Source organism: Chaetura pelagica, unplaced genomic scaffold (genome assembly GCF_000747805.2).
Source record: "Chaetura pelagica isolate M959 unplaced genomic scaffold, ChaPel_1.0 scaffold3, whole genome shotgun sequence".
Classification (NCBI taxonomy): Eukaryota; Metazoa; Chordata; class Aves; order Apodiformes; family Apodidae; genus Chaetura; species Chaetura pelagica.
In genome coordinates, this window is record NW_009952974.1 from 5694224 (window position 1) to 5710871 (window position 16648).

The window sequence follows — 16648 nt, forward strand, 5'->3', positions numbered from 1 at the left end:
TTCAGCAGGCACATTAAGCCTCTGCAGAAATGCCCGCTGGTGAAAGCAGCACACATGCACACACACCAGCTGGTCCACTCTGCTCTCTTATTGAATAATCAATGCAGCATTAGATAAAAATAGGTTCCATCTTTCAGGAACAGAGGGGTGACATGTCTCGGCTTTGCTGAGCATCCGCTGTTCCTGGAGGGTGGCCAAGCAGTCAGCTGGCAGCTCAGCTGAGCAGTGTCGCTGCTCCTGCTGCTGGCCCAGGTATGGGGCCCTCAGTGGCAGCTCTCCAGGGACAGTCCCTGCCCAGCTGGATTGAGAACCCCTGACTGCCTGACCTTATCCCAACTGCCTGATAGGGTCTGGATCTAGTCACTCCAGTTAGCTCCTAGCAGCTCCAGTTTTCTTGCAAACGGGGCAAGAAGTGCAAGAAGTGTGGCAAGCAGTGCATTAAGCTTAAGGGCACAGAAGACTTGTGCATACTCTCATGGGTCTCTTCCAAGTGTGTTGATGCCACACATATTTGCTGAGTGGGTTGGTCTCAGGTTTCTCCTCTGCAGACATCTGCTGAAACTCTCTGCCTTGTGCTCTGGCTTTAGCATGTCATTGAGCCAACACATGGGCTTGGTGGTTTTCCAGAACTGTTTCCCTACTGGCTGTAGCAATTTTTCCTTCTTTGTACCTTGGAAGACTATGCAGACCTGGTTGAAAACATCTGCTTTCCTTTTGAAAATCATATCAATAGAGATGAAGACCCTGAAGACCCCTTAATTTCTCAGGTTGTCTTTATTTTGTTTTGACTTCGACTCCAAAATCATTTGAATGTTGAGAGCCCAACTGACCTGGCTAGAAAACACTCTGAGGCTATCCCAGCCTGGCATTTCCTCTAGGAAACAAAGCTCATTTAAAACAAAACCACATTAGTCTTGGCAGGAAGTTTGAATTGTGAGTGTCTCAAGGAAGATCCATTAATTACTGTTCTCATTGCACTATGAAAGATCAAATGCTGTGGATCAGTTTTAATTGGCTATTGATTCCTTATGTTATAACCTACGGTTGTGCTGAGATGCCATCAGACGTGCTGGATGCTTTTGATTATTCTTGCTGGCAGCTGGGATTAAAAACAGTGGGCACACACTTCCTGATCTGTAATGGATTGCCATAGTGTGCCAACAAAAATCGTTTGCAGGATGAATGGTTCTGCTTTGCCTGTCTCTTGTGCTGTTGAGCTGCAGTGCAGTTACTATTGTGAAGGCAAATGCCCTCAGGGACTGGCTGCCAAGGAAGGCAAGGGAAAAGCTTCAAAGAGCATGAGGATTTAGTGCTTGCGAAAGTGCAGGGCTGTCATCACCAAGGCAGGGTGAGTCAGAGAGCAAGGACTGGGTGGGCACAGACGAAGCAACAGTCCTTACCAGACAGTGCTCCCAGGAGAGGCAGATGGGATTGCTTTTGCATCGCTGGGGTTAAGCCCCCTATCCTGCCAACCACAGGGATGCCCCTGGGCTCTCATTAGCTGGCAGAGTTCCTCCTTGTTTCACAGGTGATGGTTTCCCCTCCTCCTGACCCCAAATGACACCTTAATCTATAAATGCTAACTTTCCCAAATTGCACCTTGACAGAGAGAAAGGCAAAGTCTTCCTTCCCCCTCCAAGGACTGTCATTTAATTAACAGGTAGGTATCTCTCAGGATTTACAGCTCTAAGCTGCTACTCTCCCTACTCAGTAACTCAGGCCTGTCGAGATTCCACTTATCTCTGCATTTTGATAACCACATTTCTGCTAATCCCTCTCTATGCCAGTTTTCTGGATTTACCTCTCATGGACCCATGGAGAGAGAAGTTAATCAATCAAATGAACAGACCCCATCTCACTTTTCATTCACTTCCTAGATGCTGATCTTAAATGTCTATGTTGTAGATGGCTTTCTAGCAGAGCGATACCTGTGCTGGCACCATTACCAGTTTAATCCAACTCTCATATCTGTCCTACAGATATGACCAGAGGAAGTGCACATGAAAGAGAAAAAGATCAGAATCAAAGACACTGTGACTGGCTGAATATCAAGAAACATTTAGTCTGTTCCTCCTGCACAAACTGGGATCATCTCTCCACAACCTGTTCTTGACATATGTTTTCCAACAGGTTCTTAAAAAAAAAAAATCCAGTATTGGAGACTCCCACAGAATCCCAACTAATCCAACTAATCCTTTTAGTGCTTCCTGCCCTCCTGTTAGATGTCTGAGAGTAAGAGGGAGAAGATGCTGAAAGACCATCCTGCACATCTTGCCCAGATGGGCATAGCTTGTGGTACTTGGGGCCATACCATCTCTCCTGCTGGTCATGAGGAGCAGATTCATTTTACTTTGGTTGTGATTTTGTTTCTATGGTGAGTGTCGGGGTAGCAAATTACGTCTGTCCTTTACAGCTGTTTTTGTGGACCATGCTAGGATCTGGAAAAGTCCGAAGAAAACTAGTGTGTTATTGAATGTGAGTGGCTGAGGGTCAAACCCTGGATGTTGATGCATGACTCTGAGTTAACAGCCATATTTTGAGAGCTCAGCTTGGAGATGACCTGACTGTTTCAGATCAAGCACAGCTCAAGTGAACATAACAAAAACAATCAGTGCTCAGGGAGCTGCACGTGCCAGTGAGCACTTGTGTCTTCACCTTTGACTCCACTTTGGAAAGACCAGCGCTGCCATGGGCTTGTCCATGCAAATTGCCACAGATATCTCTGTCTAGGCATATTGCTACCTGAAATCCCTGAATGATTTGGTAGAGAGATCACACAAAACAGCTGAGCAGTTGCTGACTAGGTGCATATTCCCTGTCTGGTGATAGTAAGGATCTCTGCAGATTTGGTGTCTTCTCTAGCTTTGAAACTCTACAGTGCCAGAGGAAGTGACCTGCTGAGCACCTCCAGTGATCGCCTGTGTAAGCTGGCCTCCTGGACAGATGTCACTGGTTACTCAGTGGACATGAGACATGCAAGAACTACTGAAGTGGGAACTGGCAGCAACTACAGAGGAGCTCTGCTTTAGTAAATACCTTGTATTTTAAACCTCTGCTCCTCTGCCAGTGAACTCAAAACTTGGGGTCAAACTGAGGGAAGGAACAATTGGAATTCTTACAATTAGTGTAGGACCTACTGTATAACATTCTGCTAGCTAAGGCTGCCCAAACACAATGTATGTGCTACATTAGCTGAAAATCCAGTATTGGAGACTCCCACAGAATCCCAACTAATCCAACTAATCCTTTTAGTGCTTCCTGCCCTCCTGTTAGATGTCTGAGAGTAAGAGGGAGAAGATGCTGAAAGACCATCCTGCACATCTTGCCCAGATGGGCATAGCTTGTGGTACTTGGGGCCATACCATCTCTCCTGCTGGTCATGAGGAGCAGATTCATTTTACTTTGGTTGTGATTTTGTTTCTATGGTGAGTGTCGGGGTAGCAAATGACGTCTGTCCTTTACAGCTGTTTTTGTGGACCATGCTAGGATCTGGAAAAGTCCGAAGAAAACTAGTGTGTTATTGAATGTGAGTGGCTGAGGGTCAAACCCTGGATGTTGATGCATGACTCTGAGTTAACAGCCATATTTTGAGAGCTCAGCTTGGAGATGACCTGACTGTTTCAGATCAAGCACAGCTCAAGTGAACATAACAAAAACAATCAGTGCTCAGGGAGCTGCACGTGCCAGTGAGCACTTGTGTCTTCACCTTTGACTCCACTTTGGAAAGACCAGCGCTGCCATGGGCTTGTCCATGCAAATTGCCACAGATATCTCTGTCTAGGCATATTGCTACCTGAAATCCCTGAATGATTTGGTAGAGAGATCACACAAAACAGCTGAGCAGTTGCTGACTAGGTGCATATTCCCTGTCTGGTGATAGTAAGGATCTCTGCAGATTTGGTGTCTTCTCTAGCTTTGAAACTCTACAGTGCCAGAGGAAGTGACCTGCTGAGCACCTCCAGTGATCGCCTGTGTAAGCTGGCCTCCTGGACAGATGTCACTGGTTACTCAGTGGACATGAGACATGCAAGAACTACTGAAGTGGGAACTGGCAGCAACTACAGAGGAGCTCTGCTTTAGTAAATACCTTGTATTTTAAACCTCTGCTCCTCTGCCAGTGAACTCAAAACTTGGGGTCAAACTGAGGGAAGGAACAATTGGAATTCTTACAATTAGTGTAGGACCTACTGTATAACATTCTGCTAGCTAAGGCTGCCCAAACACAATGTATGTGCTACATTAGCTGAAAAAAACAAGCGTGGTAGAACTGAGTGCACCTAATGTCCTGCTCTTTCCCCGTAGCTGAGCATTTCTTAGCTCCTAAATCTTTCCTACCCACCCACAGATTGCAAAGCAAAAGGGGAAAAGGTCTGGACTGCAGAGGAGGAGACACCAAAATGCACAGACAGCACCCTGGTATTTCAAGAACTGTTGTCACTGCAATTATCCATGAGAAGCTTTATCCTGAACTTGCAGAAGTGGAACTAAAGCACAGGGAGGAGTAACAAGAGGCTTTGAGCCACCCTGGCAGTCAGGACCAGAACTCTGAATCTCCGGAGCCGGCTTTGTCCGGCTGTGATCAAAGACACTGCGCGAGGCTGCAAGGTTTGGGAGAAGGATAAAAAGAGGGAGAATAACTGATCCACAGTGAGGAACTCACTGTGAGTCTTCTGGGGAGCTGGCATTGCTGCATCCATCACAGTTGAGCAAAACTATAACAAGTGAGGAATTAAACCCAGTCACGGAGTTCCCTTTGGTCAGCCCCTCCTGCTGACCTCACCTGACCTGTCCTCTCCACGGGACAGACCAGCCTTTTGCCTAGTGTTTGTGCAGCCCCCTGAAATCAGCACAGCTAGGGAGAAGTCATGCAGAGTAGAGACCTGCCTGCATCAACAGCCAGGAGTCACAGCTCCCTCTGAACATCTCATTTGTCACTTGATTCAACCTGGGCAGAGAGAGAAGAGGAGGAGGTGGGAAGGAGAGTGAACACCAGATCTCAGCTAGCACTGCTCAGAGCTCCCTTGCCCTCCACTGCAGACCCAGCAGCAGCAACAGCTGGGATTGCAAAGGGTGTTGATGTGCAGTACAAGCAAGTTTTACACTGGAGCATGGCAGGGGCAGGGGCTGGCTGCATGCACATAGGAGCTTTTCTAGGGAAAGGTAGACAAAGGCTCACATAGTCCAGAACATCATCTCTTCTGGTCGAGCATGGGTGGGCTGCCTGGCAGCACAGGCAGACATGCTGCACACAGCACAAGTGGAGCCATCTCTGGGGAGCCTCTGATGTGCTGGGCAAGAGAAGCCACATACAGACATGTTAACTCACTGCATCTGTAATGCTGCCCACTTGCTTTTGAGTCTGTGGGAAAGCCAGCATTCCTGGCCCACTAGGACTGCCAGCTGCACAGGGAGGACTGTGAGACAAGGGACTGCCCACGACTCTGAAATGTTTTTGGGACCAGTATGGCCACTTGCTCTTTGCCTGAAAAAAATCAAGCTCCCAGCTTAGAGCATTAAGCTTTAATGGTGACATGAGTGGAGATGCAAAGGGGCTTTATTTCCACTGAGAGAAGGTGGAAAAGAGGAACAGAGGCCAAAATCTTTTTTAAAAATTGATAAGAAAGAAAAATAATGTCATATCTGAATCTGTCTGCCCAGCTGCCCTTCAGTTCATGGCTGGCATGGTTTGTTCACTGCCATGTGGGAGATTTATCTTCTATTGACAGATGAGCTAATCAGTTCCCCTCAGCTCCTGAAGCTTTATCAAAGCCAGTTAATCATGTTACTGATGTCCGCCCAGGCCAGAGTTCTCCACTTCTGTCCTCTGCCAACAAGGTGACACAAATGTACACCACACACACCTAGGGATATTTTGTACCATTCCTAATTCCACCAGCAAGAGGCTATCACCAGTGACTATTGTGCCAAGATGCATGTGCTGTCTGTCTCATCCCCTTTGCCACCCTTTGTTTCTGGAGAGATGTGGTAGCTCCGTGAGCATCTCATGAAGGAGCAGGATATCTCTACAGGCCAAGCTCACATATCAGCACAGTGGTGGCAACAGTGGGAAGAACTGCCCTCACCAGACCCAAGTCCTATGGGGGAAAGATGCTGAAGCCAAGAGACATTTGAACCTGGATACCAAGGTGTGTGGTCCAGACCTATGACTGCTGCTGGGTTTGTTTTACTTCTGTACTCTCCATCAACTGCTGCTCTATGATATAGTCTGTCCTGCTCCTGAGGGCTGAACTGGGGGCTTTGCTCCTTCCCTCTGGCGTGGCCCTACCCACACAAACACAAATTCACTGACTCAAGAGGACTGCCTTGTCCAACCGAGCTTCCGGGATGCTCTTTTTGCCTTTATACCAATGATGGAAGGACAGAGACATGGGGCGCTCTCTGGGACCCTCTTTGATTCCTGGCAGGGTCACTTGAACTTACATTATCTCTAGTGGTTTGTGCTTGGGTGAACATTGCTCAGGAGCACCTTGGGAGGTGGCTGGTATTCACTGGACTGTTTTGGCAACAAGTGCTCTTTCAAGGGCCTGGCTGGTGAGTGCCTCTGCACTTGGGTATCATCAGCTATGTTCCCCCATCCTGCAGATCTGCACTGGGGCTACAGCTCCTGCTCTCAGGGAGAGGAGAGAGGCTAGGCCGCCAGCATCTGCTTTGCTGGCTGGGCTTGCTCAGTGTGGGGCAGCTTCATCCTCAGAGCTGCTCTATACCAGCAACCTGACGAGGCTATGACCTGGGCTTGCTGGGACTTGTAGCTCCAGGGTGGGCCAAGGAAGAAGCAGTCACCCCTGCCTGGCAGAGAGACTGGGCTGGGAAGCAAAGGAGTTGCACATGGAGAGACCTTGCCCTACCCAGCCACGGGGCTGTCTCTAAATCAGTTATTCCAGAAAGAAAGGAGTTTCTCAAAAACCTCACCCTCCCCGGCCTCCCCCAGTCATCCCCATCCTCTTCTTCCTCTGAAGAGAGATTGTTTCTCCCTGGGATCCCCACAGGTCCCTCTGCCAGCCCAGCCAAGAAGACACTCTGGGGCTGCCAGGACAAGCAGAGAAGACTGTGGAAAAGGTGCCACAAAAGCCAGGAGAAGAAAAAGCTGGGGAGGCTCAATCAGCTGAGCTGTACCAGCAGCTCTCCATGCTGTCTCCCACTCCTCTCCATGCGCGAGGGGGCAGCCGACTTTGGCTGTACCATGAGATATGGTCACCCACCTATACAGACAATGTCCATGAAGCCATACATTCCATAGCAGATCTGGAAGAGCAGGTCCTGGCGCTGCCATTTGGCTGAAGGACTGAAAGTCGACCAGATGAGCCACGAGATACTGGCGATGAGGAAGAGGGAACCCAGGATGGCTGCTGCTATCTGAACCTTCTCAATGACTGTCAGAGAGATGGCCTGCCACTGCAAGGGGGGCAATGGGAAGAGGAGAGGGGACAAGAGGGAGAGAGGAAGGAAAAAGAAAAAATATTAGTTACATGGGGCACATCACTGTTTTACATAATTGTGGTGGTTTTGGAGATCTTGGAGAGAGCCTAAGACTTATGTGTGCATTGTACACATAGATGTTTTTACCTGGTCCACATCTGGGATTGTAGCACAGCAGTTGTTCAACAGTGCATGGCCCCATGTTTCCTGGCAACACTGCTGAAGAGGAAATGGGGACAAATCCTGCATCTCACCAGGAAGGCACAGAGATCCAAGGGAGGCAGGAAGGACTGGGGACAAGACACCAAAAGTAACATCCCCGTGACAGTGGGGCTGTGATGGCCTACAAGGCATTCAGTTGCTACCTCAAATGGAAGCCAGGCAGCATCCTCAGCCAGACATCCTACTACCATGAGAATAAGTGTCTTAGAGAGCTAAGCTTTCCTTCAGAGGCCTCCCATGAGCTGGCTCTGTGCCACTTTGTGAGATCTGATGGGATCACAGCACTAGGTAGGATCTCACAGTGGCAACGCACATCCCACAAAACTTGTTACAAACAACACAAGTTGCTGTGGTCAGGACACTATGCCTTTGGGTGATGACACATTCAGGCTGAGTTCCAAGCTAAATGCGATGTTTGTTCCTCATAAGAAACAGAAAACCGGAAATAACTCCCCCAGACCCATTCACTATGTCAAATAGCTTTGTATAAGCTACAGTATAAATATCCTAAGCCAGGACTTCTCCATGTCATCCAGAATAAAACCTTCCTACTCAGATTTATACTGCTGAGAGAACTGCCCTGTAAAAACCAAGAGCAGAATTTTTTTTGTTTTACAAGACTTGGGAACATGGGCCATAGCCCCTCCTGCAAATCAGAAAATCAGAAATCAAACATAAACAGGCTGGGGAAAGACAGTCTCCCCTGTCATCGAAGTATATAGGCCACCTTTAGCTGTGAGATACATGCCCTTGAAATCTCAGTGGGACTGGCAGAAGGATAAATAAAGGCATAGCTCAACGTCCTGCAGGCAGAGATGATTCAGAGGAAGTGAAAATATTTAGCCTGGATTCAGCCCAAATTAAGTGTCCCTGTGAGGAGGGAACTGTGGTGAGCCCTCAGCATCTTGCCCGTTTGTCAAACACATGCTGGGACAGCAGGGTCACCTGCCAAGCCTTGCCCTATCCTTTTGTAGGACAAGAAAGGAGTTCAGTTGCCAAGTTCCTCTTTAATGCCTAGGCCAGCCATGAGCTACAAGTGGGTTTTGGGAGGTAGTAGGACTTTGAACCCTGAATGAAGGGCAAGAAGGACAACAGGTCACTTGTGCTGGTGCAGGTATACATGGCATTGCTATGGTCCAATGACCAAACCCTGAACCAAATGCGCTCCCCCGCAAAGGGCTGCCTTTGAAGAGGAACAGGCAAGAGCTTGAGCCTGAGTCTGAGGTCTGCAGGTTGCAACTGAAAGGAGATAGCCTGGCTTGGCTCAGAGGTGAGCTGAAGTCTCTGTCTCTGCTAGCCTTGCTCCTTGGATTATGTCCTGCAAGGGCAGACAGCCCTCAAATTCTAAGTCAGGGAAGTGCAGCATCAGTGAGATGGGTGGTACCAGCTTATTTCATAGTTGGCCATAGTGTAGATAGCCATGAAGTTGCTGAACAGAAGAGAACCTCTTCCTCACTAAGGCAGGACTCTGCTCAGCTTACCCCAGTTGCCTCCTGCCATCCTCTCCAGCAGCTGGCCCAGCCAAAGGTGAACACCGAGTACTGGAGACACTCAGTGACCTCTTAAACAGCTTGTTCTCATTCTTCTACAGCCTGCCCTGCTCCACACCTCCACCAAATTCAGCCAGCTGAGACAGCGAACTGCCCTCCTCTGAGGGCTGGGAGCTTGGTGGTGCCAGCCACAACAGGAGTGTCAAGGAGTGCTGGAGTCCACAGGAGATGCACAGCTGTATGATTCCTCTTCCCTCATGGGACAGAGCAAAGGCCACCTCACAGCTGAGAGGGAGTGACAGACCTTCCAGTACCCATCATCCCCAGATTTGGGTTCTGAAGGTGAGAAGAGGAGTTATGCTGCCCTTCTGTAAGCTCTTCAGCTTCATCCTCAACAAGACTATAAGCAGATGCAGGACAAAACCACAACCAGTGCCATCAGCTCAGAGCTGCAGGAGTAGAGGCACATGCTGGGGAGAAGTTTGTTAAGTGTGTGGGGCTGCACTTTCACCTCTGCAGTTTATCCCAGACATCATCTCCCCTTCCACTAACTTTGGCAAATGCCACAGGGACAGGGGTGTGGGATCCTGGTGCACAGCCTGGTGCTGCACACAAAGGTTCTACTGTAGGTCCCTCACACTGACCCTGGTGTGCCTGTGCCAGCCAAATCATTCTGCATCATTTCTCTCTCTCGAGGAGGTAATGGACTGGCTCCTTACCATCTGTCTGGCACTCTGCAAGGCTTGTGGTGGCAACAGGTCTTTCCAAGGTAGCAATTACAGACAGAAAAAGGAGAAGGAGCTGTTTTCTACAACTGGGAGCCATGTACAACTAGCACCACCACTTTGCAGAGCCAGGGAGGCGTGGGTGCAGTATTGAATACACTGTGCAAGGGGATGTGGTTCAGAGCATAGAGAAGTGACACCTGAGTGCAAGCTTCAAACCCTGCTCCCTTTGGTTGGGCACAGAGGCTGAAGCAAAGGCAGGGACACTGCCTGGTGCTGCTCAGCTGGCAGCAGCTGCCAGGAACTTTTGCTGCAGTGATAATGAAGAGCCTGGAGCCCGACAGCCATGCCTAGGGGTAGGAGACTCTCCCCAGGCATCTGGCACTAAGTGACAGTGACACACACAGCAGCAGTCCTGATTCTGTTCAGGAGGTGGCACCAGGGTGTGATTACCCTCTGGCAAGGAGGTAAATGGGTCAGAGCTGAACACTGGAGAAAATAACCAACTTGCAAAAAAATTTAATGTTTTCCAGGAAAAAAAAAAAAAAGTAAAAAAAAAAGTAAGTAATAAATGTTGTGTTTCCTCTCTGGCAACCCTGAGAACTGCAATTGAGCAGCCCACATCTAGCCCGAACCGCCAGTAACCTGAGTAGCCATTTTTCATCTTTTAATTCCATTTTGCACAGAGAGAAGAAAAGGGGTGAGACAAGGGATAAAGTGTGTTACCCAGCAGGAGCACAGACAGAAGAGTCCGAGAGTTGTTCAGAGGTGGAACGTGCTGATGAACTTCAGCTGCAGGAGCTGGGGCTGATATGTCCCTGCCAGAGGCCTCAGGAGCCCACCCCAGACACATCACTGTGCCTTTCAGATTTCATAACAGCCCTTAGAGTATCACCCATGACTGCTAGAGCTGCAAGGGAAGTTCTCAGCAATGCTGCAGTCCTTTTACTGGCACATCTGAAACCCCCAGAGCTCTCTGTCTGAATGCCTGCCTGCAGACACAACCCTTTGGCTCCACATCTCCAGCTCAAAAGTTTAAGCTCTAGCAAGGTCACAGTGTCAAGCAATCCCACCTTGCAGGAAGAGACCTAAACCAAGCCCTTCCTTCCTCAACTGATAATCACTGTTGAGTCCCATGTAGCTGCTGAGCACTCAAATGCACCTTTAACAACCAGCAGCTCTCCCAGGTTGTCAATCAGAAATGTGACCTTTAGTCGGGTAGAAAGCTCTACAGATGCTCTACTAGCACTGAACAGGGTAGAACTAAGGACTTGGTGGTACCAGAAAGCTTTAAAGGCTCCTGCAGGATAGCAGGAGCAGCTTTGTGAGCTCTGGGCTTACAATGGCCTCAGAGCACACCCAAGCTACTCTCTGCAGTGGCTTGTCACCTGCACTGGAAAAAGGACTCTGTCCCTACAGACAGATTGGTCTGAAGAAACGTCATCATTCACTGAGGAGCTGTCTGTGTGTCCTTTGCTACCATCTCTCTTGGACAATTTGGCACACCACCCAGAACTGTACATGCAAAACACCAAGCTCTCTTGTACTGGTTTCCTCCAGGTTTCCCAGTTTTTCCCAAATCACAAAGGTCTGTGGCCCAAATGTCTCAGAAAGGGTTTCTTAGGGTCTGACATCTGTGATGACCCTGGCCAGGAGCCAAGCTGGGACAGGTGCCTGCCAATCCTGTCGCACTTTTTTCTTACACCGTTTCAGAACCTACCTGTTGTACTTAAGACTAACCAGTGCCTCTGCTCAGAGGCTTGTGGGTGAAAAACCCCCACTACTACTGTAACACAGACAATTAATGTCATTACTATAGTATTTAAGGCCTGATTCATATTTCCCTTTATTTGGCACTAGCAGTCTCTAAAGCTTCTCAAGCTCCAGCATGAGCAGATCCAAGACAGACATTTGCCTGCAGAAGATATCTGTGTCTTACTGCAGCAGCTTGCTGAGACCTGCTTGCAGGAAAAGCCTTCCTACACTCCTCTGAGAGCTCTCCCATGCCTGCCTCAGGCAGTTCAGTTTATTTTTATTGCTGTATCTGACATGTCCCCTTAGCACGAATCATTAACATCCTCAGCTGTGCTAGTCAGCGATTTCGTTTTCAGATTCAGGATCACAAGTAAGAAGAGTTTTTTCCAAGAAGGATGGAGTGGACCATTACCAGCACTGCTCAGGTCTGGCTTTCCCCTCTCTGCTATCCTGAGGCCCTGGCCATCCTCCTCAATTATCTTTTGGAGGATGGCTTTTTAAAAATTTTAAATTCACCAAGTAAAGTTCTGCCCCTGCTGTGCATTTACAGGTGTTGTGCCTTACTCAGACACTGGAAAAGCAGAAGGGAGAAGGAAGGTCCAGCAGGGCTGTGTAATGGAAACATGCAGTAATGAAACCCCCTTTCCTCCATGTGCCAGAGCATCAGATGTAACTGAGACTACAGTCTGGGTATCCTAGAAAGTCCCCATTATAAGGCATAGGCCATGAAGTGTCTTGCTGTGACTGCACCCATTGCTTACAGGCGGAAGCTGGAGCTCAGCAGGGACCAGCCAAGGCTTGTACTCAACATACAACAGGAAGTTGGGACAAGCAGGATATTCCAGTGAATTTATCTTGAGCTTTATTTCTCAGGAGCTCAGGCTGAACACCCTGGAACCTCAGCCACTTTTCTTGCAGATTTGGGAATCCTGATGAAGAGGCCATACAAGCAAACACTCATCAGCATCACTATGGTCAACACAGCCAGAGGACAACCAGGACTGGATCCCTACTCCAGCATTGGATAACTGAGGATCTTTGCAGCTGAAACAATCTACAAGATACAAAGAGTCAGAGATAGCAACTGTAAAACACAGCTGAACTCCCTGATACAGCAGGCAGTTGCAATTCTGGGAAGGTTGGTTCAAATGGATCTTGTATTTGCTAAATCAGAGCATCAGAGTGAATGTGGCTCAGGAACAGCTACAAAAGAGATGTATAAATGAGATCCACTGCAGAGTCCCATCATGGCAGGTACCTACTCCACCACGTAGCAGCAACAGAGTGCCTGCCATGCTATTGAAATCCTGAGTCTTCAGGGCATTTTTAAAGTCATGGACTTTGCACAAATACTGCAATGGAGAGGAGCATTTAAAGCCTCTAAGCTCATAACTCCTGTCTCAGTGACTGGGGGACTGGAGAGCAGGAGGATGGATGGATGGATGGATGGATGGATGGATGGATGGATGGATGGATGAAGAGATGGATGGATGGATAGATGGATGGACAGACAAAAGCTCTGGATCATCTGGTTACTCACAGCTGATAGGCTATTTTTGCTCATTTGCTGTCTAATTGCTACTTGATAGGACTCTTGCCATGTTGTCCAACAACTTTAATCCCCCAGTCTTAGCAGGTTTGCAGCTTTGAGACCTTTGCTCTTAAATGTCTGCAACCCAGGGATGGAGCCATGGGGACGGAGAGTTAATGTATAGAGATTCATTCTGCCAAAATACTAAAGGCCTCTCTCTCTGGTATGAGACATCACAACAGCCTGGAGGCTGGAAGGAGACTGTGTTAATCATGCATGAACCATGTTCCCCTGGCTGTAACTTCTCTGCCCACACTACAAGTCTCCACACACATCTGGCCCAAACTGCTCTCCTAGGCACTCCAAAAAATGTGCAGCAGATGTCAAAATGGGCAGAGAAACATGCAAATCCTGGGGAACATGTAGGTGTTGGGTGAGCTGCTCGGCTCATACAATTGGATACGCTTCAAGGAGCCCAGGGCCTGCCAGCTGCACACTTTCCATCAGTCTGTCACATGAGAGGACACAGGCATAGTCACAAAGGACAGGTAGAGCATGTTATTGGTTAAAGTCTAGCCAGGCTCAAGAGTGTCACGGATTTGACAAAGAGGTGAGGTTTGTGTGGTCCTTGACTGTATTATGGCTGATCTGGAATAAACAGAAAACCATGACCTCCCACATCATTTGCCCTCCAAAACCCCTGCTCGAGAAATTCAGAACTTTCTAGTAAGAATAAAGCTGGGCAGAAGTGCCAGCAGACCCTGAGAAAAAGGTCAGGGACTATTGCTTTACTTAGAGACATGGTGGCTGCTGCTATCCATGTGTGGGATGAAGACCAAGAAGAACTATACTCTTCCCACCTGCACATGCTGTAGCACGTTGTTATGGCACATAGTGTCAGGGAATTGCAGCCCCTCTCTGCCACCCTTTCCCAGCATCACAGGATGGTGAGAGCCACTGAGGAATGAGGGAAACCCTGGTAGTGTGTGTGTGGTGATGGGCTACAGGGAGCTTGAGCCCTTAGTTCTCCTGAGAAGTGCATACCTGGTACATCAGCTGCTTCCCATGGGATTTCACATAGTAGTGTAGCATCTGCTTTCCAGAAGTGCCTTTGTGCTGGCACCAGAGATGGCACCTATGCATGGAGCTATAATCCACACAAGCTGCATTTATTCCAGATCAAGTGGCTTTTCACTCTAGTTGCTTCTTTCCCCCCTCCAAATCTCCCAGCACTTCTGCAAGAAGTGCTGTGAAGCCTAAGTCAGTGATGCAAAGTCTCCCAGCTCAGGACTTGCATAGCCCACTGGGACCCTTACTCCTGGAGCTGAGCTCTCTAACCCAGTTGCTCCTACCACATAGTTTCTGTGTTCATGGCAAAGGCCAATAGATCAGGCCACCTTCTATCAGGAGAGCCCAAAATGAGCAATCTTTTGTGGAGGCTTTTGAATGTGTGTGTGGAAGGGGAGCTTGTCTGTGAATTGCCCAAATACATTTTAGACGAGTGAGGAGCAGGAGGGAAGTCACAGACCCATTGCCCTGAGCCACCCAAAGGCACAGAACATTTGGAGGTCACTCATTAAAGGCAGTACTGGCTACAGACACACTTGTAAATCTGCACCCACAAACCTTCAGTGCTGCTCAGCATTGCACCACCCATCTCAGACACAGGAAGCATTAGGGGACTCATAGGGGACCAGCTTTCCACAAATAAACAAAAACTGCTTTGTCCACATCTCCCCTCCTGTGTTTCAATCTGCTCTGAGTTACTAGAGCCAAGAAATTAAAATACCCTGGGTTTGGGGCTTGGGATGAAACCACTGATCTCTCCAGCCTGCAGCACATGGAAAATTAAATCAGAAGCTATAGGGACTTGCAGAGGGCAGGCAGTCTTTTTCCTTCCTCCCAGCAAAATTCCCCCATGATGCCCCACTACTTTCAGTACTGCATTTAAGTCTGGAGTCCTAAAGGACTGTCCCTGTTTCCCCACTGTGGTTAGTGACCTATGTGGTTACACACACAGAGACTGCAGCTTGGAGGAGAGAGAAGGACTTTGCATTCTCCCTCAACTCCATACCACCAGGCACCATCACTAGCAAAGCCCTTGCCTCCTGTTAGAGAGCAAGAGTGACCAGCAGAGAGCCAAAGCCCTCCTCCATGTGCTGGACAGACCAACACCCTCACAGACATGGCCCCAGTCAGTTAACCACAGCACGCTGCCATAATGTCTCTCCAGTCCAGATGATGCTAATTAAGCAGCAGTGTCTGGATGTGCTTCCTTACATCCAAGGCACTAACGGTGCTCAATAAAGATACATAGCAATTAGTCCATCTGCAGGTGTTTCCCCCACAATAAATCAATAGTTGTTAAGGATAATTTATCCTGTTTTGTCCTGTCACACATTTTTTCCCATTCTGAATCTTTATTTTAAATTACCAGCCTGCAGCAGGGCTTATTACATACACCACAGTGCTTTTGAACTTGCAAGAGAAAGAAGGTCCTCTGATGCCTTTCACAGCCACGTACACCAAAATGTGCTTTACCTGTTTTGTGTACATCTGCAATTGTCCAGTGAGAATCAGGGTTGGAGAGACCAGACCATCACAGCCAACACTCCTTGTGCTGTGCCAGGATGTATTTGATCATTGGGGACCAGTAAAGTGAAAAGTGCGGCAGGATCAGAGATGAGAGTCATAAGAGCCCTCCATCCATCTTCTCTATCCCTCATGCCACCACAGAGGAGGCCCAGGAGATCAGGGTTAATGGTACAACTCTAGAGACATAGGGTCTCAAGATACTGACAGGCTTCCTTGGACCAGCCCCTGACAACCCTTTCTAAGTGTCTCAGATGTACAGATCACTGTGCGCAGGGAAGGAAAATCCACACAGCTAAAATCCACTTGCTCCCAGAAACAAAAATAGAAACAAGAATAAATAGACTTTGAAATGTCTCTAGTACCTTTACCTGCAGAGGGTTCTTTGTGCTTATGGCAATGACATGATACTTGTAGTAACACAGCTCACAGCTCCAGCAGCCTCTCTCGCTAATCCACTTGATCAGACATGGCTGGTGTGTGCACTTCACTGATCCATCGCATCGACACGGGCTCAGCAACTCCCCCTGAAAAACAGAGACAGCATCAGCCAGGCTCCCCTCCTCTCACAGGGACTGAGCAGAGCACAGCAGAATCTCCATCATCCATCTATTTGCTCTTTGCTCCTTTTTACCTGGTTTGGCTCAGGGAATCTTGCTGCCTCCATCCGTTTTCCTTCTAATAATTCTCAGCAGATGGGAACAGAGTTTGACAGGGATATAACGGTCTCAAATACTTGGGTCCTACCATTTTTTTCTTATGGAGAGAGACAGATGGGTAGATGAAAGATGCTTAGTATCACTGCTGAGGGAAAAGCTAGATGAGCACAGCTCTTCCTAGACACTAGAGCACAAGTGGACATGGTTCTACTGGCAACCAGATGCCACTGTTTCACT

The 16648-nt window shown here is 48.4% G+C and overlaps 1 protein-coding gene across 1 annotated transcript in view; it reads right to left on the minus strand.

Moving 5' to 3' along the window:
• The window catches only part of MARCH4 (membrane-associated ring finger (C3HC4) 4, E3 ubiquitin protein ligase), a 30792-nt gene extending 14373 nt beyond the window's left edge, over positions 1 to 16419 (minus strand). Inside the window, exons 1-3 of the mRNA XM_009996238.1 lie at positions 16387 to 16419; positions 16124 to 16279; positions 7221 to 7413 (exon numbers count right to left, since the gene is read on the minus strand). Of these exons, the coding sequence (XP_009994540.1) occupies positions 7221 to 7413; positions 16124 to 16279; positions 16387 to 16419 (382 nt within the window). The remainder of the gene's footprint in view (positions 1 to 7220; positions 7414 to 16123; positions 16280 to 16386) is intronic.
• Positions 16420 to 16648: the final 229 nt, after the last annotated feature.